Here is a 24,554-nt window from a genome sequence, read left to right on the forward strand (position 1 = left end):
AACCTAAGACTTCAAACACACAAGCATTTAGGTGGTCAACACATCAAAGCGCATTAGGCACACAATGACGTATAAATTCTCCAAAATAATGTAAGCCGAATAGACTTGTACACATGCACATCCTACCAATATAATGGAGTTCTATGGGGACTCTCATTTAGTACCTGTATTTAATAAGTGCTTTCATAATGCGTTTCACCATTATGAATGCTGCAGGTACATGTTGAGACAAGTTCTTAGTGAGCTATACATGAACTCACCATACCTAGCACTCTTTGAAAATGCCTGTGCGTAGAATCCACATATCTGGATGGTTGCTGTATTAGATATGTGCTGTTTCCATGTTACTGAATACATATTTTAGTCTTCAGGTTTAAATAAGACATCGTTAAATAAGCTTCATAAATGCACAAGGTGATTAAGAGAAATAAAACATTAAATGCTTCTTTAGATCTTTGTAACTACTGATTAGGTTATCCAGTGTATGGAAGTCATGTATAAAGAGCTATGTTGGATCTGTGTTTGTGTAGTGAGCCCTCACCTCACTGCACTGGATCAAATTAGAATTGTTTTTTATGTAGGTGGCATAAAGGTCTCTCCATTTTATAATGAAACATTTACAATTTTCTCGGTAAAAAAAAAAAAAAAAGATTCAATGCAGGTTACATTTGTATAGTTTCCTTATGAATTGATCTGGTTTTACAACGCAAAAAACAGCCATCAGTATTTACAACAAGATACTGTATATGTACAACCCCTTTGAATGTGCATCACACACAACTTAAGTGGCCCTTTCAAGTTAGCTGCATCTGACTGTCACATAATAGTCCGATAAACTCCTAAAACCTTGTAGGTTGAGTCTATCAGGCTGTCATATGTCGGGGAATCATTTTATCTGTAGATGGGGAAGTCTTACCATCGGTCTATTACATGGGATGTCCACTTTGAGTTTCTTATGGGTAATCTAAGCCACAATAAGGGCCATCTACAAATGTACAGACTTGCGGACGCCCTGTGCAAAAGCCTTTTCCTTCTTTGCAAGACTTTTTTGTGCCATTTTATATGGGTAAGCTCAAGGTTACACGTGTCCACATGGCGGTAACTGCTGAGGAGCATCTCTGCCCCCACTAACGCTAGGAGCTGAGTGGATCGGGGTGTTACTAGACCTAAAAGTAATGTCCCCAATACTGCACACTAATGCAAAAATGAGAATTTATGGTGTTACCATATATTAAGATGAGTTTCATGGGGGGGCAGATGATGCTTTTAGGGACAAGCCAGAAGTGCTGGCGATCAGATGCCATTGAATGGGACTCATTTTGCACCATTGAGGTACACTTTATACCAGAAAGCACATTTATATGATGCAAATACCAATGTGATTAAAATAATAAGATGTACAAATGTGACAAATTAAGTACAGACAGTCCTGATGTCTCCTTACCCTTTAAACATATTTAAGACATAAGTGAGCTCCCAACAAGCAATATTTTAGAAGAAAAGAAAAAAGGAACAAAAGAAGGAAAAGTTATCATTGAATTAAGCAGGTGGTGTACAAGTGGCAGTAGGCAGGTCTTAGCAGTGACATATTTACTCTGCAGCCCTGTCATGGAGCACAAACATCATCATCATCATCATTTATTTATATAGAGCCACTGATTCCGCAGCGCTGTACAGACCTCCAAATTGTCATACAAAACATATTTGCCAAAAAATGCAATGAGGTGAGGACTTGTGAATGCGCACAGAGGCCAAATAGATGCAATTCCACAAAAGCCAAGCACTGTACATACAATGTGACATAGGCTGCATTCTATCACGGTGCCTGAGAATTTTACAAGATTCATTTTGTATTGGATTTTTCAGTAATTTAATAATTTTATAAAAGAATATTAAGAACATGTGAAATAGTGTATGATGTGTTCCTCTAGGTGTAAACAGAATGCATAAAATAATAATTTAAAAAACAAACGAACAATGTCAAAACCAAATTCAGGTACGTTTTATAAAAGTGACACAAATAGTGAACAGCCCTTGTCCATTCAATACCACTCCAGTGTAAAAAGCCTCCCTCTCTCCTAGGATCATCGCCAAGTGTTATACAGCAAGCTGGCTCTGCCAGCAAAGTCACATTGACATATATTATTGTCTCAGTGTCTAGCTTCGATTTAGAGTGGATAGATTCACAGCAATAAAATATTGAAATTGCATAGTAACAAGGTTATGTGAACCCTGGAGAGGTATTCACCCTATCCAAGGATGTCTATATTGTACTGAAGAGTTCAATCATTCCCTGTGGATACAGTGATAGGTATTTTAATATACACCTCAGGCCTCAATCCATTGCATATAAAACATTGAAATATTTAGCTCGATGCCACGGAACGCCCTCATCTGTGGTTAGATTGCTTTCCTGCACATTGGCACAAAGGAAAAGGATGTTTTTCGTGTCAATACTATAATGCCCATTAGTACCTATAGATGTGTGCCAAGCAATGCAGATCACTGCCAATGTCCTTCACCAGCTGGATAGCTCTGAACTGGCATGATGCAGCAGTTATCCTTGAATATTCCAGTGACAGTCAATAGAAAATACATACATTTTACAAGAAACCTACAAAGCATCAGTTGGATAAATTAATTTCTGGGGGATTGTAGCTAAATAATCCACTTTGAAAGATAAATGTCTCACTTGCGCTTAAAAATCATTGTCATATCCATTGAGGACCAGGCACTCTATGGACTAGAACAGTCAATTAAATGTATATAGCAGCACGTAACATTGTCCTCAGGAGCCCTAGTGGGCTATTGTCCCAGCAACTGATATTCCTAAAGCAGAAGACAACAGCTGTAATACATTTGCCACAGGGTGAGGAATCATGAAAATACCTTTCTTAATACAAAATGTACATCTTTTACTTATACTGGTGAACAAAATACCATCTTGCAGCTTTCGAAGTGCTTCCAGAAAAACGCTTCATCATAGGTGCTCCGGAACTCCCAAAACACATCACACTGCCGAGTACAAGCCAAAACGTGTACAATTAATATCTGGTTTGATAATCCCTTCATCAGTCCATGCACTTGGCTGTATTGTACTGTAAGTAATGTTTCTTGCACTTTAATGTTTTCGCATCCTTACGTCTTTGCCATTTACACCACCAGCATTTGCATTTATATAGTTAAATCGTGGCCGTTGGTTGGTAGATATTTGCTTCTTCCCATTACCAGGTTGGTTGAGCTGAGGTCCTTGATGGTCTCCTACTTTAACCATATTTCCTATGCAGTATTAAAAAAAGAAAAAAAAAAAGAAAAGAAAGGAAATATAATTTTGTAGCATAATGTGAATACATTTTTGTACATAAATATCTTAAAAATTATGGGTAAGGGTTTATTAAAGTAATTCTATCATTTTCCAATAAGCATTGTCTAAGCGATTTCTTGTGTTTCCAAAGCAAAAAACAATTTTTTTAGCAGTTGCAAAATTTTTAGCAGTTCAATACATAATTATAATACAGTATAGCCAATACCAAATACATACATACCGTCGCGTCTCTGCGCTCCGCTGGTACCAGCTACAGTACTTCACTCCAGAAGACTGTGGTCAAAGAATGACTGCAGCTGGTCCCAGGGAGCTTGTATATATACACTCAGTGTTACAGAGAAAACAATGCAGATGATGTGGCTTGCTTCTATAGGTCCAGGCTTCAGGAGGGTCCAGTGTAATGCAGGTCATAGGCCAGTTCAAACAACCCCCTCCAAGGGTGAGGGTTAACATTCCAGATGATTCTCCCGCCCAGAAACCAGTTTAAGCTAGTCTATTCACAATACTCAGTCAGTAACATTTTAAACATTTATTCCCTAACATCTCTAACTAGAGTATGCAATGTGCGATCCCTTCGGCGAATGAACCAGACAACTGCAGTCACATAGGGGATTAAACTGATACTAAACATGACATGTTTCCTGTAACCTGAACCTTAAATATCGCACGGTAAAACAATATTAACCAATATACTTTCGTTCATCCAATTATACGACTGACAGGTTAATGATAAAATAAAAGCAATTTTTCTTCTAGCTTTGTTTCTCCCTCATCCAGACATTAAAATGCATCTGCATCATGGAGGCAGCCATTTTGTGGGCATAACCAATATATATCATGACATAGAAGCCTTTAAATTCATGAGGTGGGGGTGAAGTGGTGACATCACTGGGGCACCCTGTGAATACATTCACGAGGAGGTGGTGAAGTGGTGACATCACTGGGGCACCCTGTGAATACATTCACGAGGCGGTGGTGACATCACTGGGGCACCCTGTGAGTACATTCACGAGGCGGTGGTGACATCACTGGGGCACCCTGTGAATACATTCACGAGGCGGTGGTGAAGTGGTGACATCACTGGGGCACCCTGTGAGTACATTCACGAGGCGGTGGTGAAGTGGTGACATCACTGGGGCACCCTGTGAATACATTCACGAGGCGGTGGTGAAGTGGTGACATCACTGGGGCACCCTGTGAGTACATTCACGAGGCGGTGGTGAAGTGGTGACATCACTGGGGCACCCTGTGAATACATTCACGAGGAGGTGGTGAAGTGGTGACATCACTGGGGCACCCTGTGAATACATTCACGAGGCGGTGGTGAAGTGGTGACATCACTGGGGCACCCTGTGAGTACATTCACGAGGCGGTGGTGAAGTGGTGACATCACTGGGGCACCCTGTGAATACATTCACGAGGCGGTGGTGACATCACTGGGGCACCCTGTGAGTACATTCACGAGGCGGTGGTGAAGTGGTGACATCACTGGGGCACCCTGTGAGTACATTCACGAGGCGGTGGTGAAGTGGTGACATCACTGGGGCACCCTGTGAGTACATTCACGAGACGGTGGTGAAGTGGTGACATCACTGGGGCACCCTGTGAGTACATTCACGAGACGGTGGTGAAGTGGTGACATCACTGGGGCACCCTGTGAATACATTCACGAGGCGGTGGTGACATCACTGGGGCACCCTGTGAATACATTCACGAGGCGGTGGTGAAGTGGTGACATCACTGGGGCACCCTGTGAGTACATTCACGAGGCGGTGGTGAAGTGGTGACATCACTGGGGCACCCTGTGAATACATTCACGAGACGGTGGTGAAGTGGTGACATCACTGGGGCACCCTGTGAATACATTCACGAGGAGGTGGTGAAGTGGTGACATCACTGGGGCACCCTGTGAGTACATTCACGAGGCGGTGGTGAAGTGGTGACATCACTGGGGCACCCTGTGAGTACATTCACGAGGCGGTGGTGAAGTGGTGACATCACTGGGGCACCCTGTGAGTACATTCACGAGACGGTGGTGAAGTGGTGACATCACTGGGGCACCCTGTGAGTACATTCACGAGACGGTGGTGAAGTGGTGACATCACTGGGGCACCCTGTGAATACATTCACGAGGCGGTGGTGACATCACTGGGGCACCCTGTGAATACATTCACGAGGCGGTGGTGAAGTGGTGACATCACTGGGGCACCCTGTGAATACATTCACGAGGCGGTGGTGAAGTGGTGACATCACTGGGGCACCCTGTGAGTACATTCACGAGGCGGTGGTGAAGTGGTGACATCACTGGGGCACCCTGTGAATACATTCACGAGGAGGTGGTGAAGTGGTGACATCACTGGGGCACCCTGTGAATACATTCACGAGGCGGTGGTGAAGTGGTGACATCACTGGGGCACCCTGTGAGTACATTCACGAGGCGGTGGTGAAGTGGTGACATCACTGGGGCACCCTGTGAATACATTCACGAGGCGGTGGTGACATCACTGGGGCACCCTGTGAGTACATTTACGAGGCGGTGGTGAAGTGGTGACATCACTGGGGCACCCTGTGAGTACATTCACGAGGCGGTGGTGAAGTGGTGACATCACTGGGGCACCCTGTGAGTACATTCACGAGACGGTGGTGAAGTGGTGACATCACTGGGGCACCCTGTGAGTACATTCACGAGACGGTGGTGAAGTGGTGACATCACTGGGGCACCCTGTGAATACATTCACGAGGCGGTGGTGACATCACTGGGGCACCCTGTGAATACATTCACGAGGCGGTGGTGAAGTGGTGACATCACTGGGGCACCCTGTGAGTACATTCACGAGGCGGTGGTGACATCACTGGGGCACCCTGTGAATACATTCACGAGGCGGTGGTAAAGTGGTGACATCACTGGGGCACCCTGTGATTACATTCACGAGGCGGTGGTGAAGTGGTGACATCACTGGGGCACCCTGTGAATACATTCACGAGGAGGTGGTGAAGTGGTGACATCACTGGGGCACCCTCTGAGTACATTCACGAGGCGGTGGTGAAGTGGTGACATCACTGGGGCACCCTGTGAATACATTCACGAGGCGGTGGTAAAGTGGTGACATCACTGGGGCACCCTGTGAATACATTCACGAGGAGGTGGTGAAGTGGTGACATCACTGGGGCACCCTGTGAGTACATTCACGAGGCGGTGGTGAAGTGGTGACATCACTGGGGCACCCTGTGAATACATTCACGAGGCGGTGGTAAAGTGGTGACATCACTGGGGCACCCTGTGAATACATTCACGAGGCGGTGGTGAAGTGGTGACATCACTGGGGCACCCTGTGAATACATTCACGAGGAGGTGGTGAAGTGGTGACATCACTGGGGCACCCTCTGAGTACATTCACGAGGCGGTGGTGAAGTGGTGACATCACTGGGGCACCCTGTGAATACATTCACGAGGAGGTGGTGAAGTGGTGACATCACTGGGGCACCCTGTGAATACATTCACGAGGCGGTGGTGAAGTGGTGACATCACTGGGGCACCCTGTGAGTACATTCACGAGGCGGTGGTGAAGTGGTGACATCACTGGGGCACCCTGTGAGTACATTCACGAGGCGGTGGTGAAGTGGTGACATAACTGGGGCACCCTGTGAGTACATTCACGAGGCGGTGGTGAAGTGGTGACATCACTGGGGCACCCTGTGAGTACATTCATGAGGGTGTGGTAGCTAATTCATTGATAGGCTGCATTCTCATATATATTGGTTCTACTGGCAAAATGGCTGCCACTACTGCCTACAGTAATTTAAAGAAAATGGAACCCACCGGCTTGGTTCTGTGGAAGTTTAACTTGCGCTATTGGTAGCACTATTTTCCCAGGAACACGGCTGTTAAGATTCTGAGGGAAGTTAGCTTGGATCTTGTGGTCTGAGTTGCTCTCCAGAACCTTGTTTCGAGAGGGATGGTTCTTTGGTCGGACCAGCTGCAGAAACAGAATTAACCTGTCATTATCAATTAACATTTTCTGATTTTATACTATTTAAATAAATCATATTATAACCGCAGTTGTTCTCCAGAAATATTTACTATTTTAGATTTTAGATTTAGCCTGTCTGCTCCCTAGTTATAACAGTTCTATTCTATTCATAACAAGTTTCATTCTCATTTGAACAATCAATGCAGTTATGTAAGGATGGCAGATGCTGCTGCATCAAGAACCCTTTTCTCTGTAATATACTTAATTGTTTTAGTTGCAGGAGATCAGCACCAGTAGCGTAGTAATAATGGTTGCAGAGGTCAGGTGTGTGACAGTGCACCAGGTGCCTCAACTTCTGCAACCACCTCCTGTTTGGTCTCTCTCTCACCCACTTTGATCCGCTTCAGTCTATCCTCAAAGCTGCTGTCAGACTGATTTTCCTCTCATGATGCTCTGCCCCCCATTTCTGCCATTCCCTAGACTGGCTCCCTTTTCCCTACAGAATCTATTTCAAACTCCTCACCGTCACTTACTAAGCCCTTAGCGTCTCCTCTCTCTACATCTCCAACCTCATCTCCCTCCACATTCCCCAAAGCCCTCTCCACTCTGCCAATAACCACCGTCTCTGCTCCCCTCTGATGCCCACTTCACTCTCCTGCCTCTGAGTCTTCTCCCATATTGCCCATCCTCTGTGTCTTCCTCTCTTACATCAGCCCCTTCCCTTTAGATGTAAGCTCTCTTGTATTCTTGTCTGGCCCGATCGTGTCCACCTGTGCGTCCTTGTCCCTTACCTCCTACGTTACCTTTCATTATGTTTTATGCTCTGTACATTGTGTTTATGTTGCAGCATCTAGGCAATGCTATGCTGGTATGCTTTCAGTTTGTCCTCCTTTATCTCTTGTCCTGTCTTCTGTATTCATTGTTATATATGTTCTATTCCCCATTGTACAGCATAGCGTTGTTATGTGGTGCCTTATAAATACATTATAATAATAATGTCGCTTTGATATCCAGTATAATAGTCAGGTGCCAAACACGACAGTAACATTGGGGAGAAGCACCTCCTGCTTATCCTGCCGAGACAGTGGCCAGAGTGAAAGTGGAGCACAGGAATGTCTGTGTAAATGATGTATTTAACGGATGATTTATATGTATATTTGTATATGATTAATAAATATTTGATCTGTATGTGATGTATTTCTTATATGTCAATGATGGTATGTCATATGATTGTTATGTATGCAAATTGCAAGTAATAGTAAATGTTCCTGTGATATATGTACACTATATGGAGCTAACCTAATAACATGGTAAAAAGAGCAATAATGTGGTGCATCCCACAGCAACCAATCAGATATTCACTTTAAGCAGTCTAGTGGATGCCAATGAAAGCCGACATCTGATTGGTTGCTATGACAATTACATGATTACTCTTTGTACCATGTTAAAAAATAACCCCCTATGTGATGTGATTAATGTGTATGGGGAATAAGGGGGAATGAGAGATCTGGGACCAGGAATATTTAGGGTGCCCAGCCCAGATTCTGCATCTCGGAGCCACTAATAAGCACAGAATTGTAGAGCTGTGAAACTAGTGATTTCAGAAGCGGTTGCCAGTATACAGATATTCTGTTGACTCTTACCCCTTGGCCAGTGACCTCAAAGGACCTTGACCTCTTCTTTCTGCGCTTTACTTCTAAAGATTCCTCCCTTTTCTCCACCTTCTGAGCTGCTTTCTTCTGTGCTTGCTGCCACAGACCTGGAGACTCTCTCCGGTGGTTGGTTCCTCTCCCTCCTAGGGCTGTGACCATCTCACCGGTGCTGGTGGAGAGGTTGTCTTCACTGGCCGCGTGGTGTAGAGGAGAGCTTGGTAGATGCTGATCTCTGAGTGGAGTGTCCTCACTCTCACTCAGAGAATGAACAGAGAGGTTGCTTCTCTCTTTCATGGGCTGCAGGAGTTGTAAGCGATCACTTTCAATAACCCGGGAACGTCGCCGAGCAGCCTTCACCGAAATACTTTTGATGCTGCTTAGAATCTCTTTCTTCTCTGTAAATAATAATAAAAAGATAATTCAACTATGACAGGATGAACCCACAAACTGTCACCACCAGACCTATTACAAATAGAGTGTAATCTGTGTAAACTAGTTCAGACATTTAGGGCTAGATTTACTAAAGGGCGATTTGCTCAAACCGCTGCTTTTCGGCTATTTTTCTGGCGGTTTTGAAACCGCCGGATGTACCAAAGCCCAAACCACTGTCAAAATGGCCAGAAATGACATTTTTTAAAACCACCACTTTACAAACCGCCATCCCGACTTTAACAATGATGAACATACAAACAGCCGGATTTACTAAGCTGGGGTTTTCAAAACCGCCGCAAAACAGTCATCCGGCCAAACGAACAAAATAAAAGAGGTGGTTGTGAATGTCAAGATTGCTCAAACTGCTGCTGTTTGAGCTATTTGCCATTCATAACATAAGAGAAAGCATCATTGACATTTAAAATATTTGTAAAACCATTATTTATTGCTAAAGGGACAAAATAAATTTAATATTAACTTATGGGGGAATTTTTTCCTGCCTGTTTTTTCATGTAGCACACAAACATCAACTTTAAGTTTCAGTGTACAAATAAGCTATCAAGTATTTGTGTGCTACATGAAAAAGCAGTCAGTATTTAACTTATGTGCAAAACAGAATACTAATTTGCACCCCTTGCATTGTAACATGGTTTTGTCCAGGAGACTGAAATAAGAAGTTTCTCAAGTTAAGATCCTTAATGAATCAGGCCCCTAGTGTTTATCTGTCATAGAAAATACTGAAAGTAAAAGAGCTGTTATCGTCTGCTGTCTGATGTTCAACACTGGGTAAGTAACTATAACACTAATTTTAATAGTTTTTATCTTAATTGGGTGTGAGTGGAGATTAATATTAGTTTTGCAGAGTGATATTAATTTGGTTAGATGGTCAGGTTTATTTAAAGCAGTGTTCACATTAATGTACAGCTGACTTTATGCACCGTTCTTTATTAAGTAATATTTTATTACATTTATGGATATTTTACTGTTCTAATTCTAGTTTTCATATCTGAATACAGCACTACTGCCTAATTTCTATTTTGTATGCAATTCTGAATTGTTTTGCTATGTTAAATGTGTGAACACTGCACAGTACTACTTCTATTTATATAATGTTCATGCTGTACATTTGGACACTGCACAGCACCACTTCTCTTTACGTCATTCTCATGCTGTATATTTAGGAAAAACACAGCAAAAAGTCTCAGAAGCCCGGCGGTGGCCATGTTTTGTTTCTTAAAAAAAACAACCTAAAGTTAAACCTACAATATTAAAATAAGTTAGAATTATCTGGGTTTTATAAAAAATTTCCTGATCAGGGTCAAATTTCTGTGAATTAAACCGGCAAGTGGAAACAGTGGAACAAACGCCTCTCAATAGCTGCTTCTGCACCAGTTGTTATCAGATTACTTCTTACACTCAACCTCTTCTTTCTTATTTATAGTCAAACAATTTCCCTAAAAAAAAGTGACTGTTGCTGGTTTATTGCGACAAGTTTGTTTTTGTTTTGTTTGTGCTTTGTTCCAAAATAAACCATTTGAACCCCCCCCCCCCTGGTTTTTCTACAATAACTTCTCAGCCACTTATTTACTTGCCTAAGCACCTGCTCCTGGTAGTATTTCAATGTATTAGCCTTTACGTTTAAAGCCTAGTACACTGAAATCGATTTTGAAGACCATACACCTGCTTCTAACTTGTTCATAGGTACCCCAACCCCTCCCAACAATCGATCACGCCAATCCTCAATATGATGAACCTGAGCACCCTGGAGACAGCAAACTGTTGGCAATCGCAGTTCTGGCAACAGATTGTCCTCTCTCTGTCTACCTAGTAACTGAATCTCCAACCACCGGCTCCTGTCTGTCCTCCACTACACCCATGGTCCCTACATCTATACTGGTGCAGTCATTCACCCGGATGCTATCAGAATATCCTGAGGGAGCAATGCTTGTCCTGAACGGACATCCACAATATCAGACAATTCTGCATATTTATTGGGGCGTGACTAATCAGGGCAAACCTCTCTGAGACCCAGTTACCTATTTTTGGATCCCAACCTCCCATGTTTCAACCCCTTCTACACTGACTCCAATCAGAGCCTGGGCAGGGAGCAGCAAACTCCCCTCCATGCTGCCAGTGGACCTCAGTGTTACCAGCTGTTTAGTTCCAGAATCTGGGCTTCCGGCTGAGCACCAAGCTCCATCTTACAAAGCAGTAATTCACCCTCAACCGGTTGTTCCACAATACGTACAGCTGATGGCATTACCATATGAACACATATTAACTTCATATACTTCAGTTCTTATTGACAGAAAGTTTGGCATCTCAGGTGAAACAAATAAGAATGTATAAAGCTAATCAATAATGGCCAGTACACATTAAACGATGACTCTTACCTTTGCGCGTTAATGCAACTTTGTCGCTGCTGTCAGGAGATGAGTTTATGTGGCCGCTTATGCTCACCAAATTGTCACGAGGAAAGGACTGAGAGATCAGAAAATTCATCAGTTGCAGCAACATTAGAATAAGAGACATTATTTAATAATGAACATATTATATACTGAATATAATGCACAAGTAAAAAATATATCTGTATATTTGGCGAGTAGTGACGTCAGTTCTGTAAAATGTAATTCTATATTCTGAGCTGTTACTTGTAAGTGGAGAGTAGTAAAATACAAGATATTTAAAGAGCAGTGTGTCCCGTGACTTATTTTGAAAGTGTTCTATGATGGAATGTAGAAGGACACAAACCTACACGATTTACCTTCAGATCTGTGATCTTCATCTCTCATAAGCATCTGCTGAAAAGATTGTGACTCTGCACACTCTATAGAGATCTGCCCAGTGCCGTAACTAAACATTTTAATGCCCTGGGCGAGACAGGGCACTCGCGCCCCCCATCTAAGTGGGAGTGGCATTTGACAAGTGGGTGTGGCCAACCTAATGTGTGGGTGTGGCTAGCACTTCACTGAAAGAATTCTTATATGCATATATATATATATATACACACACACACACACACACACAGTGGTGGGATTCCAATAAATTAACAACCGGCTCTCTGCCCTAAAGACCATTTAAAGTATGCAGAAAATATATGGCGATAGGTATTCTAATATTTTATGCACTTAATACTCAAATAAGAACAGCAAAACGGTCTGTGTGTGTGTGTTAGGTAATTTAGACTGTAAGCCCCAATAGGGCAGGGGCTGATGTGACTGAGTTCTCTGTACAGCGCTGCGGAAGAAATTCATAAGTTTAGTTGTTTTATCTAGAGGACAAATTATATATTTATTTTACATAAACTGTACTGGGCAAAAATTTAAGGGGGGGTTCACATATACTTAATTCGAATTGTGATACTAAATTGTCTGTCTTATTCGTATAATGCCTCAATGTATCTCAAATACTGCAGTATGTGTAGGTTTAAAGGTTAAAGTTTACTTTAATATATTGTGACAAAAATTGTCATGTCTTATCCTTGTCTGTCAAACAAACATTGTGGCAGATGTAGTTGAAATCCTTTAAATATTATGAATTTACTTCATATAATCAAATTTGATTTAAAAACAAGGGATCTAACTAGAGAGAGAGAGAGAGAGAGAGAGAGAGAGGGAGAAAGAGAGAGACAGAGATAGAAGAGAGAGAGAGAAAAAAAATAAAAAAACAAAACTTACAAGAGCTTGGTGCTTCTGCCCTTAAATTCCGCAGTGGAACGCAAACTTGCGTTCCAAATGCCGAACTTCCTGTCAGTTCCACTGCGGTACTTTAGGGCTAAAGCATCAAACTCTTGTAAGTTAATATCTCTCTCTCTCTCTCTTCAGCCCTTAAGCGGAACTTAAGGGCTGAAGGTATGGAGGCAGGTAGCGGGCGACTGCTGCGCCCCCTTGGCCTTACGCCCTGGGCGACGGCACCGCCCGCACCACCCTCGTTACGGCCCTGGATCTGCCTACACTGCTGGTTGTAAGTACATACACACTACCACATTTGCCCAACATCGTTCCATCACTGATCATGATTTTTAGGAAGTTTATAAAATCAAACGATATGATGTGCTTTGGTATGGTAAAACATGATCGTGGGAGAGTACACACTAATGCAATATCTTACCAAGCGGTCGTTTATCGTGTGATTGGCACAATAATTGGATGAAAAACCTGTAGTGTGTACCCAGCTTTACACTATCTTACAATTTGCATTCAATCTATGTATTAAAATATTTGTGACTGAGGCAAGATGCCTTTTGATATTGGATCAAAGTTTAGTTTAGGTCTAATGAGCATTTACTTATTAACCGGTAAGCATACTTACCTACTTTCTTCGGCTCTCTTCCGGGAGCCAGCCAGTGGAGGTGGGCGTGAGGGGGGTGGGGCGGCCAGAATCGCGTCATTTTGGCCCCGCCCCCTGTGACGGCATGACGCACCCGCGTCATTTGACAGTGGGGGCCAATCGCCGCAATTCACCTGGAATCGCGGCGTTTGGGAGCTAATTCTGCCCACTTCACTAGGAATTGGGGCACTTCCTAGTGAAGTGGGCAGAATTCGGGAGATTGCCACACTCACCCGGGAGTCCGGGAGACTCTCGCAAAATGCGGGAGTCTCCCGGACATTCCGGGAGAGTTGGCAAGTATGCCGGTAAGGACATTTTTTGTAAAACAATAGGTATAGAGGGAGTATCAGCGTACACAGTATTTTTTGGAGTGGCCTCAACTCAACCTAAAGCTGATAACAAAATACAGATTTATTTGTAATTGCGTTTTCAGCTTGACAAACTAAATAGTAGATGTGAAAATGAATCTTACCTCCTTTCTGACCATTCCATTCATATTTATTGGAGGAGGAGTCACCACTGTGGAGTTCTTAAAGTGACGAGCACGAGGACTGGTTTTAAATACTTTGTTTGTATCACTGGTGAGGAAAAGAGTATGTTGAGTTTAGGTGTAAAATCCTTTTGCACTCACTATGAACAGTTTGTTGTTCGATTTGTTAGCAATGCATAAATTCACTACTGTCTGTACCATAAAGTCAGGAAACCAATATTTTATTTGTGTCTTTTAAAGATCCAAAAAGTGACTCGTACTTTACAGGAGGGCTACAGACAAGGTCTTGCATAGTCTTGGAGAAAAAAAACTTGTATGCTTGATAAGTTAAAACCAACACAAGTTTGTTTTTCATTGGAAGGTGCAGTAAAACCCAAAGCAAACTGTTCTATTAAAGCAAAATTAATAAAATAACAGATTTAACATTGCAATGTAATGGAACGTAAATATTTAAACCATTAATTAATACAATAAATGGAAAAAAATATATATTAGACTTTACAATAAATATTCAGTACACACATTTTACTTGCACAATTATAGTGTGCTTCATAAAATTATTTTTGTATCAATTCTATAACATACTTGCCAACTCTCCGGTAATGTCCGTGAGACCCCCGAAATTCGGGTCAGTCTAACGGACTCCCGGGAGAGCAGGCAAGTCTCCCACATCCCGCAACTGCCTTTCCAAAGTTACGCGATTTGCGTTTGGCCGTGCCCTGCCCCCTCCTGCCCTCCAGTCGCGCCCCTCTCCCGGACAGAACTTGCCGAAAGTAGGGAAGTATATTCTATAGACAAGATGTGTATAACAAAGTCTCATTCAACTTTTTTCTCACCTCTCTGCCTCAGACAGAAGTCTTGGAAGTATTCTCCTGTAGGACTCTCTGTGATTCAGATTACGATTGTCTGATCCAAACGTCCTCACGCTCTCTTGGTCGGAGTCTAGCTCCTGTGAGATCTCTTCCGCTGTGATCTGAGGAAGCTTTGGCAGAGAGTTTTGGCTATCCTGTAATGAGAGTATTTATTTTATTCAAACTCTGTGGGACATACAAACAGATCAACTAGCAAAACAAACTGGCTAATCACAATATGCAACTATATCCAATGTACAATTAGTGTCTTATAAATGAAATTATATTTAGCGAAAGGATCCACAAAATCCACATTCCCAAATTCATACGAATATTATTTATTTATAAAGCGCCCAAAAAGTATTACAGAGATGTAGAGGAAGAACAGGCAAAGTACAGGACATTCTAGAAGCATAATGCTGTTCATTAGACGGAACAGTCAAGGTTCATAACAAGTGTGATAAAGCAATATACAAGGAGGTGGGAGCACGCAGACTAGAAGACAGATGGAGGGAATGCCCTGCTTGTGAGAGCTTACAATCTAGGGCATACATGCTCCGCCCCCACTATAAAAAGCCGAAATTCACAGCATTGAATGGAGGGGGTGGAGCTTAATGATACAATTAAGCCCCGCACCCTCTATTCACTGCCGTGAATTTCGGCAAAAGTGGGAGCTTTGCCTAATCTTCCGAGTATCCGTGAGGACTCCCTGAAATTCAGGAGCCTCCCGGGAATTCCAGGAGTGTAGGCATGTATGATCTAGGGCAGACCTGGCCAACCTGTGGCTCTCCAGGTGTTTTGAAACTACAAGTCCCAACATGCCCTGCCAGCTATTGACTGGCTCTCTACTGGCAAAGCATACTGGGGCTTGTAGTTTTACAACACTTGGAGAGCCACAGGTTGGCCAGACCTGGTATAGGGGGAAAATTTCAAATCCCTCTACAAAAGATACTGAGACATACTGAACTGGCTCCAAACCCTAATTTGAACATTTTAATTAAGATAACAGGGAGCCTAGATTATACAATACTATTTGTAAATGTGGCTCCTGGAAGTGGTAACTCTGGAGTTCATTTTACAAATGCAGAGACCCAAAGTTTCATCATGTGCATATACACTCTGCGTCCACCATCAGCATACACAATACTCCTACAATGTCGCTGCTCAGTGATGCTCACTGCGACATTTATAGACTAGTGGTTTTTAATAAAAAAATAAGCAAAAATAAAAGCATCCATTGAATATACTGCCTACTATGACTTTTGGATTGTCTCCTTAATTACAACTTTTTCTTTTGCAAGGTACATTTGACTACAGTCAGAGCAGCAGTTTCTCTATTCTTCATCTTCAGCAGCGTGTTCCCAGTTACAGGGCGGAGAAAAACTTGCAGACATAACACCATCAGAATGCTCACAGAAGCACAGATTATTTCATGGGAGGAGTGAGCTGATCTTGTGGGAGGCAGTGGCCTGTCCACCGATGTGATTGTTAATGAGGACAAGGCTGCATGTGACAGGTACAGTGTCATGATGTGAGGAGGGGAATGGAGGTAAACGGGAAACCACAGATAGGAGTTAGAGTTAGTGATTTGCAGAATGCACAGTTTCCAACCCTGGAAGTTCATTAGAATATATCATTTGCTAAATAAAATATTTGTATTACTAGTCAGCAAAATAGAGTGTCAAATATAGGTTTGATGCCCCTTTGCTTTGAATCACAATATAATCTGGCATTTTACTGCAGCTACTCAACATTCTACATACAACATGCATGATGTGTTAATTTCTGGCCACCTGCTCCCATACAAGCATGTGCACATAGAGAAGGGCACAAATTTGCAGAAATAAGGGGATAATATCACATTTGTAAAGTATTCTGAGTCCTGCACATTAAAGTCTCAATTTGGCGTTTAGTTTTATTCACTCTCCCAGAATATCCAGGAGAATCCCGAATACCGGGTAAGTCTCCTTGACCCCCAGGAAAGCTGGTCATTCTCCAGCATCCTGCCCGCTTCCTCCTTGGTGTGATTCAACGTGAATCACATCATTCTGGCCCCAGCATGGTTGCAGCATTGTGTTGTGGGGGCGGTGCCAAAATGATGCAATTTGCGGAGTACCGCCCCCCTCCGCAGTTGTACTTCACACCCTCTTCCATAGAGATCCAATTAAAAAGTATGGTTTTAGTCTGAAACTTAATTTGCTTGAACTGTAGAAGGGGCACAAACCATCACAGTGACACAGTCTGCTGTGTCCTAAATACACAGAATACTAATATCCATGATCTTGAGATAGTACTCCAAGCATATGTTACACTGTTTTCCAGCAACATCAGTTACTAAGCTATAGACTAACGGACCATGGATGCCGTTTCCCTGGCAAGGCTTATTGATTAAGATTTAGGGGTCTGGGTAACGGAAACTGCACTATAAGATAACATTGATGAGACTCCTACACTTTGTACGAACATAGATATTAATTTGCTTACTTGTGGTCCCCATAATGGGGATGATTTAGAGTTGGGACTATAGCCAGCAACCGGAAGTAAAATAAGATTTGGCGCTGTAGGAGATCAAATGTAAAATGCACAATCTGATTTAGAGTTGTGTGTGTGTAGGGGGGGACTTAACACAACTCTAAACTGCAGCATATAAATAAAGCTAGGTCAGTATGTGTGTGCAGCATGTAAGTGCATGGAAAATCTGCCCTGCACGCATAAAAAGTTTGTATTTGCACCCCTTGTAGTATACCATGGTTTGCTCCGTGGTGTTGAAAGTGCCACAATTTTCCAATGCTGAAAGTGCTAGTGTTACCTTACTTTTACTGTTTACATTTTTCTTCAATCCTCTCCCCCTTAGTCTTTCCTGACCTGTCATATTTCTGAAATAGTATTAGTTGATTGTTCTCTTGTTTTCAGTACGCAATTACAATATTTATACTAAATACTGGTTAACGGATATAAAATATACCACACGTATTGAGTATATATCCTGGTATGATGTGTATATATAACACATAAATATCTGAATAAAACCTCATGAGAGATACATTGAAAGATAATGGGACAGCATATAAAGCATCACATATATCCTATTAAAAATATATTAAAAAATGCAGGTAAATATGAGTGTTTGTTCTCATTTGCTGAGAGTCATAACCATGAATAGTCTCCTTTTTGAATTGCTGCACCTGATACCGACGTTAGTATCCAGTATTCACTAGCTGTTCATTTCATATTAGCGCCAGAGATATAAGTTGTTTCATTTTATACTAAATACTGCTGTATTTTCTGCAATGTATCTTTAAGTTGTCTAGCTGAATTTGAAGGGTTTAAATGCATCAACTGAGCTAAGAAGGGGACTAATGTTCCTTCTGCAGGGGAGGGGGAGATTTAATTCGGAGCGATATCCGGCTGTGCACATTGCTGCCTATTATGTTAAGGATCTCCGCTCAGCGCACCTCTATGGGGACTGTTCTGTAGACACATCACGCTCCCCTAAAGAGTCTGGAGAGGGGCACAGGGTATTGGGAAAATGAACGAATGCTCTTGGAGATATAGCACATAACATGGAGAAGTATACCCAGTCTCATATGTGCTATCTATGTAACAAAAACTAAAAAACTAATATTATAGGAATAATACACCACCTCCCGATAAATGTAAGCTGACTGTCATTTTAATAAATACATTATAGTTCCTGCCATAACTAATATTAGATATGCTTACAAAAGTGCAATCTCCATGCAAATTAAATTATTGATGTTGGGATAAGTGAAATAAGGGACACCCTTGGCATCGGTCGTGCAGTGTTGTCCCTGAGTAAGTGATCATGCTTCTGCTGTACATACTTTCAAGGCCATAACTGAAGCTCTATCGATTATGCTGATGCGCGCCAAAGTGCCTTCTTCCAGCTCTCGGAGGTAGAGTTCATACAGGTCCTCCAGGTGGTGCGGAACAGTCAGGTTGTGATCTGTAAATGATTCATTCACGCATCATACATGGAAACATTAAGCAGAGAAACTCAACCCACTAAGGACATATGAAAAATGGTCTTGATTGTGTAGAGACCACCCACATACCACCTACAGTTTCTCCTTTGTCATGCCTGAAGGACTTCATTGCATCATGTACTCAACATTATTGAATTATATGTCTCAGCAGAGGACAAGTGTAGTATACTCAGCTGAAGGCAGGAGGACATGGTTTCCCCTAGGAACAAGGCTCAAGCCAGTAAGAGCAGTGAATGACTCACAGGTGCCTGGCAATATGTAACTTGAAAATTAAACAAGGTAAGGGGCTTTGTATTTGGAGAACAGATGCTTGTGTCCTAAAGAGTATATTGTTACAAACGACATTCACATTTAATTTCATAGCCTTTTCTTTCAAATCTAACACACAAACGCAATACTACAAATTATCATCCTTCCCTTCTTAACCCTTTTGTTCGCTCTCTTTAACCTACTGCAATTTTGCCTCCTCTCAAACACCCTTCACCCTCATTCAGGTATTATCCACCCTGGTGATTACGTGTACCAGTGATAATCCGCCTCTGCTGCTTGATGATCTCATCACAGAGACAGCGATGTTGCTCAAATTTCTGCACCATGTAGTTCTTCTGCCGGATCATGTTGTCCTTCAGCAAGGCGTGGGACTGCATCTCAGTATTTTCAATCTCCAGTTCATGCACTTTACATAGAAGGCTTAAGACTTCCCTCTGCTCTTCTGAGCTGATTCGTTTTGGTAAAATCTCTTCCAGCCTCCGTGCTCGTTGCCGAATTTCCTTAAATCGCTTCTCCAATTCCAGCTAAAAATAAGAACAAGACATGATGAAAGTAGTGAGATCCATAATATCACGTGGCAATGCACTGTATATTCTTTCCATTATTGCATATTTACTGGTCATTATAAGATAGTGTTTATTTTTTAAGGTGCATCTGCTTAGGATTAGACTTAATCTCCTGCATGTCTGTGTGTAGCCAGTTTCGAAGAGGGTGAAGCCAGAACCACCACTACCCAATCAGATAAGAATGTTCATAGCAACAGAGTTTTTCAGGAGATGAGATGAGTCTGTTGATCATGTGGAAGGCAGTGACCTGTCCACTTCTGTGATTGTTTTAATGACAGGGCTGCAAGGGGGCGAATGGAAGTAAGTAGATAGCCACAGACTGAGAGTTAGTTACTGGAAGGAGCAGAGTTCCCCAACAGCACAGATTAGTGATGTCACTCTTCTGTCAAAATTATGTGGTAATATCGTGGTGACAAATGCACCTCTATATGAAACGACCTTCATACATCCAACTTGCTGCATCCTATGACCGCACACTTAGGCCAATGCAGTCATCATGCATCAGGGCTTACTCGCCTGTTAAAAAATTACATCTGTTCCAGTCAGATTTTGCCTTAGTAGTAGGAATTTCTAATTCATCTAAATAATATTACACAGGGTTCATATTCTCCTTAATATTAATAATATGAATCAGCTCTCTTCATTACTTAAAAATGTAAAAGCGTCATTCTCCTATTGCTACCTTTTGACGGCGCAGTTTGTTCTGGTCTCCGACCAATGCGTGGATGTTCTCTCTGGCTGTGGTCACTTCTGGGGGCTCCATGGTGTCAGATTGGTCATCTCCAGTGTCCGAATCCTTCTCGCTATCGTCTTTGCCATATGATTCTTTCCTCAGTTCTTCTCTCCACTTACGGACTTGACGTGTTTTTTCTTGCTCCCAGCTACAACAAAATAAAAACCAACACAAAGTATACTCATGGGAGAGCTGGCAGCAGGTTGGTGGACCATGGGCATAAATGTTATTATGTGGAAGTTCAGCAATCAATAATGGACCAGTAGCAATGCCCTTCTGCAGGGCAAGCATGGCTCTGACTATATTCTCTTCTAAACCTATGTGGGGCAGTCACATGACTGCTTGACTGAGCTTGTAAAGTGCTGTGGACAGCTACCAAGCCTTAGCATACACGACATAGGCAATGATGAGCATGTTAGATGCAGCACTGAAAGACATCAACCAGTGCTGGCCACCATCTGTAAAAAGAGGACGGCTGACACTGGGTGACTGCATTAGTCTACTCCAAAAATATACTAGTAGGTTAATTGGCTGTTATCAAAATGATCCTAGTCTGTCTTGCTGTGTGTCTATGAGTATGTTAGGGAATTTAGACTGTAAGCTCCAATGGGGTAGGGACTGATGTAAGTTCTCTGTACAGCGCTGCGGAATCAGTGGCGCTATATAAATAAATGGTGATGATGATGAATTACCATTTTCCAGCCTTACCCTGTGCATCCTATGAACATTATGTACTGAGTCAATATTTATTAAAAATTTGATCATCTACTGAAGTAAATTTAATGTAAATTGTGCCTGTCAAATAGTTTTAGATGGAACTAAACCCATCTAAGATTCAAAAAAACGAATTTGTTCTATTTTAAGATGTTTTATGCACAAGGCACAAATCAAAGCACCAATTGCATGTACTGTGTTAACCCTTGGATTGCTTGAGTGCTGGGTCATGGGCCTTAAGCTGCTGGATACTAGATTGTATGCATGCTAGATTGCATGCATGTGACAAATTTTAGTGGGGTGCTGCTAAACACACCCAGCTGGTGTCTTCAGGTGCTGGCAGCATGTTTTACAGTGTTATTTACTATTATCTAAGTTGTTGCTAACTATAATGAGCCAGAATTATATTTCTTATATTGGGTGCTCTAAGCACTGCACGAAAAGAAAATTGATGACTCTGAGCATCTCTTTTAAAGTTCACCTGTCACTTACACACAGTGAAAGCAGCTGTTTTGTGGATGGATCCATGCTAATGCTAGAGTAGAGTTCATAATAGCTGCTTTCCCTGTGTGTAGGTAACATGTACACGTTACACAGTAGTTATGGCAGCACTCCAAAACCGTCATGGTCCACCTACTCCGCAATGACGAGGAAGTGGTGGGAAGTTTCCATCTGTATTTCCATGTGGTTGTTCTCCAGCTCCATTAGCTGCCTCCGGATGTCCATCTGCTCTCGGAAGGCCCTTATAAGCTGCTCCCTTAGCTGGTCCATCTCATGCCGGTCAAAGGGAGAGGTATGAAGCTGGACCTCGGCTGGATGTGAAGAGAGAACTAGAGGAGTTAGGATCGCTGGGATAGAGGAGAAGAAGTCTGAAACTCCATCATTAGAAAAATAATAATAAATATAATTAGTTAATATAATTAGTTACACAGAACGCACAGATGTATAGTCTGAGAGCTGTCTGATACCTAATACTAGGGGCACAAGTTCCAAGCATTCCAATGATCTTAGCCGAGTTCTTGCTTCCAAACTCCTCTCACAATATAATTGAGGCACCAGCAGACTCGAGTCTGCCCGGCATCCCCTTTAAAATCCCGGTCTCCATGGGACAACTACAACAGCTAAAATATACAAGCAAATGGGGGCACTTCCATGGTGCAATACAAAAAATAAAATGTATTCATATAAAACATAGACACACGTAACGAAATTACGAGAAATGACCATAGCCCGCAGACGTGTGTTATATCTATATGCTTATATTCTTTTCATTTCGGTACGTGTGTCTATGTTTTATATGAATACATTTTATTTTTTTTGCAATGCACCATGGAAGTGCCCCCATGTGCTTGTATTTTTTAAATATAAGTAATTGTCTTCTACTATTTAGAACTTTGTGTCTTGTGGTTTCTATGTGGGCCAATAAGTTTTACAATCCCTTTTGCCAACAGATGCCTGGAGAAGATTTAAAAAGGGTGAGTGTTCAGTCCAGAGAGGACGACATATCACTGATTTGAAGATACTCCCAAAAGTGATGATTTAACAGTTAAAAAAAACTGCTGCAAATTTTCTAAACACCATTATATTCATAAAGGAAAAAAAATGAATTTGTGAATGCTCTGGTAGAAAAGAAAAAGAAATGTTTTGCTTCCAGCATCGAACTTCTGTTATTTAGTCAATTGTTGTTTTTGTAGTGGCACTGGTTTTTATATTACAGAAATTTAAAAAAAGTGAAAGATGGTATAGTTTTAAAATGAATATATTTATTTCAAATACAAAAATATATATTATATATTTATTAAATATTCATTAACTGGAGTGTGTCCTTGAAATATATGACACTGCATGATTTATTCAATAATGAACAATTGAATTTGTCCTTTACTCTACTTGTTAAAACTGTTAAAAGTGGGATTATGTCTCCCATAAATGTAACATTCCTCAAAAAAAACCAAAAACGATAATACCAATAAAATCATAACACCACTTGTGGGAGGTCCGCTTAACGTCTCACAACCAATCAAAATCTTTCAAACTTTCCCCAGACAATGGGGTGTATTTACTAAACTGCGGGTTTGAAAAAGTGGAGATGTGCCTATAGCAACCAATCAGATTCTAGTTATCATTTATTTAGTGCATTCTACAAAATGACAGCTAAAGTCTGATTGGTTGCTATAGGCAACATCTCCACTTTTTCAAACTCGCAGTTTAGTAAATATACCCCAATGTGCATGAAAAGCAGCATTTCCTTAAATAATACTAATGGAATATATAATCCTTGAAACGTGATCCTTACTGCACAAATGGTAGTCACACTTACAATTTACTGCACCAATTAATAAATGCAACAACTAGTTTAAAGCCAGTTACACATAGAGCTCATATATAAAGATATACCGTATATTTTTTAATTTAGATACAGAAATGATGATTAGTCAGAACCATATTTTGATGCTACCCTAAACTCTACACTATAATTTAGAAAATGTGCTTACCTCCCTTTACCAAGCATCACCTCCTCCATGATGTTTGGTAGCAGAGATAAGTATGAAAAAAATACAATTAGCATAAAACTATTATGCGGACACCGAATGTTGCTGTCGTAGTCATGTACCTAGTTTTTCTCTATTGTAAATATAATCTTGGATTTGCCCCTAAGTATCCAACCAATGCAGACACTGCCATATATGTTTCTGAATGAACTGAAATGTTAATTAATTGTGATTTCACAATGACGAAACTGATAATGCTTACATACTGCTGTGCACATTACAGGCCTTAGGTACTGTAACCTGCTAAACTGGAGTTACCCTGAATGTTACGAATATCGCCCCTTTCACTCCTCATTTGCTTTAACCCCTGTTCGTCAATCTTCTCCTTGAGTCTTTGTATCTCGTTCCTCAGGTCTGAGATGATACTGGTGTACTGGGCGATGTGATAGGAGACATTGAGGAGATTCCGTTTAACCTAGAGACAAAAAGTGAGTGAGGGAAGAAATCATTTATATGTACTCGGTAATTGAGAGAATGTTGTTACATACATCCCCACCATTTACGTACCCGAGTCTTGATGTTTTTGGCACGGTCAGCATAGGCAAGAGTGTTTCGTGACTCCTCAAAGGCACTGCTGGCGGGACTGATGTGAGCAATCATCACAGTGCGGCTGTTTCCACCCAAAGAGTCCTGGTGAAGAAAACAGATGCAAGTGAGAGGCT

General features: G+C 41.7%; 1 protein-coding gene and 1 long non-coding RNA gene across 3 annotated transcripts in view; one reads left to right on the top strand and one right to left on the bottom strand.

Moving 5' to 3' along the window:
• Positions 1 to 1,805: 1,805 nt before the first annotated feature.
• The window catches only part of KIF19 (kinesin family member 19), a 63,997-nt gene continuing 41,248 nt past the window's right edge, over positions 1,806 to 24,554 (bottom strand). For both annotated transcript variants that reach the window (XM_075216831.1, XM_075216832.1), the window contains 12 exons: positions 24,400 to 24,522; positions 24,151 to 24,307; positions 21,978 to 22,152; positions 20,576 to 20,774; positions 19,581 to 19,851; positions 18,896 to 19,017; positions 15,036 to 15,205; positions 14,182 to 14,287; positions 11,774 to 11,861; positions 8,940 to 9,343; positions 7,146 to 7,302; positions 1,806 to 3,279 (listed from right to left, as the gene is read on the bottom strand). In XM_075216831.1, the coding sequence (XP_075072932.1) occupies positions 3,122 to 3,279; positions 7,146 to 7,302; positions 8,940 to 9,343; positions 11,774 to 11,861; positions 14,182 to 14,287; positions 15,036 to 15,205; positions 18,896 to 19,017; positions 19,581 to 19,851; positions 20,576 to 20,774; positions 21,978 to 22,152; positions 24,151 to 24,307; positions 24,400 to 24,522 (2,130 nt within the window). In that variant the 3' untranslated portion in view covers positions 1,806 to 3,121. The remainder of the gene's footprint in view (positions 3,280 to 7,145; positions 7,303 to 8,939; positions 9,344 to 11,773; positions 11,862 to 14,181; positions 14,288 to 15,035; positions 15,206 to 18,895; positions 19,018 to 19,580; positions 19,852 to 20,575; positions 20,775 to 21,977; positions 22,153 to 24,150; positions 24,308 to 24,399; positions 24,523 to 24,554) is intronic.
• LOC142161318 (uncharacterized) lies at positions 19,203 to 24,512 on the top strand. The gene is made up of 3 exons (XR_012693376.1): positions 19,203 to 19,336; positions 24,245 to 24,320; positions 24,429 to 24,512. It is a non-coding gene; the product is annotated as an uncharacterized LOC142161318 (long non-coding RNA).

Source organism: Mixophyes fleayi, chromosome 6 (genome assembly GCF_038048845.1).
Source record: "Mixophyes fleayi isolate aMixFle1 chromosome 6, aMixFle1.hap1, whole genome shotgun sequence".
NCBI classification, from domain to species: Eukaryota; Metazoa; Chordata; class Amphibia; order Anura; family Limnodynastidae; genus Mixophyes; species Mixophyes fleayi.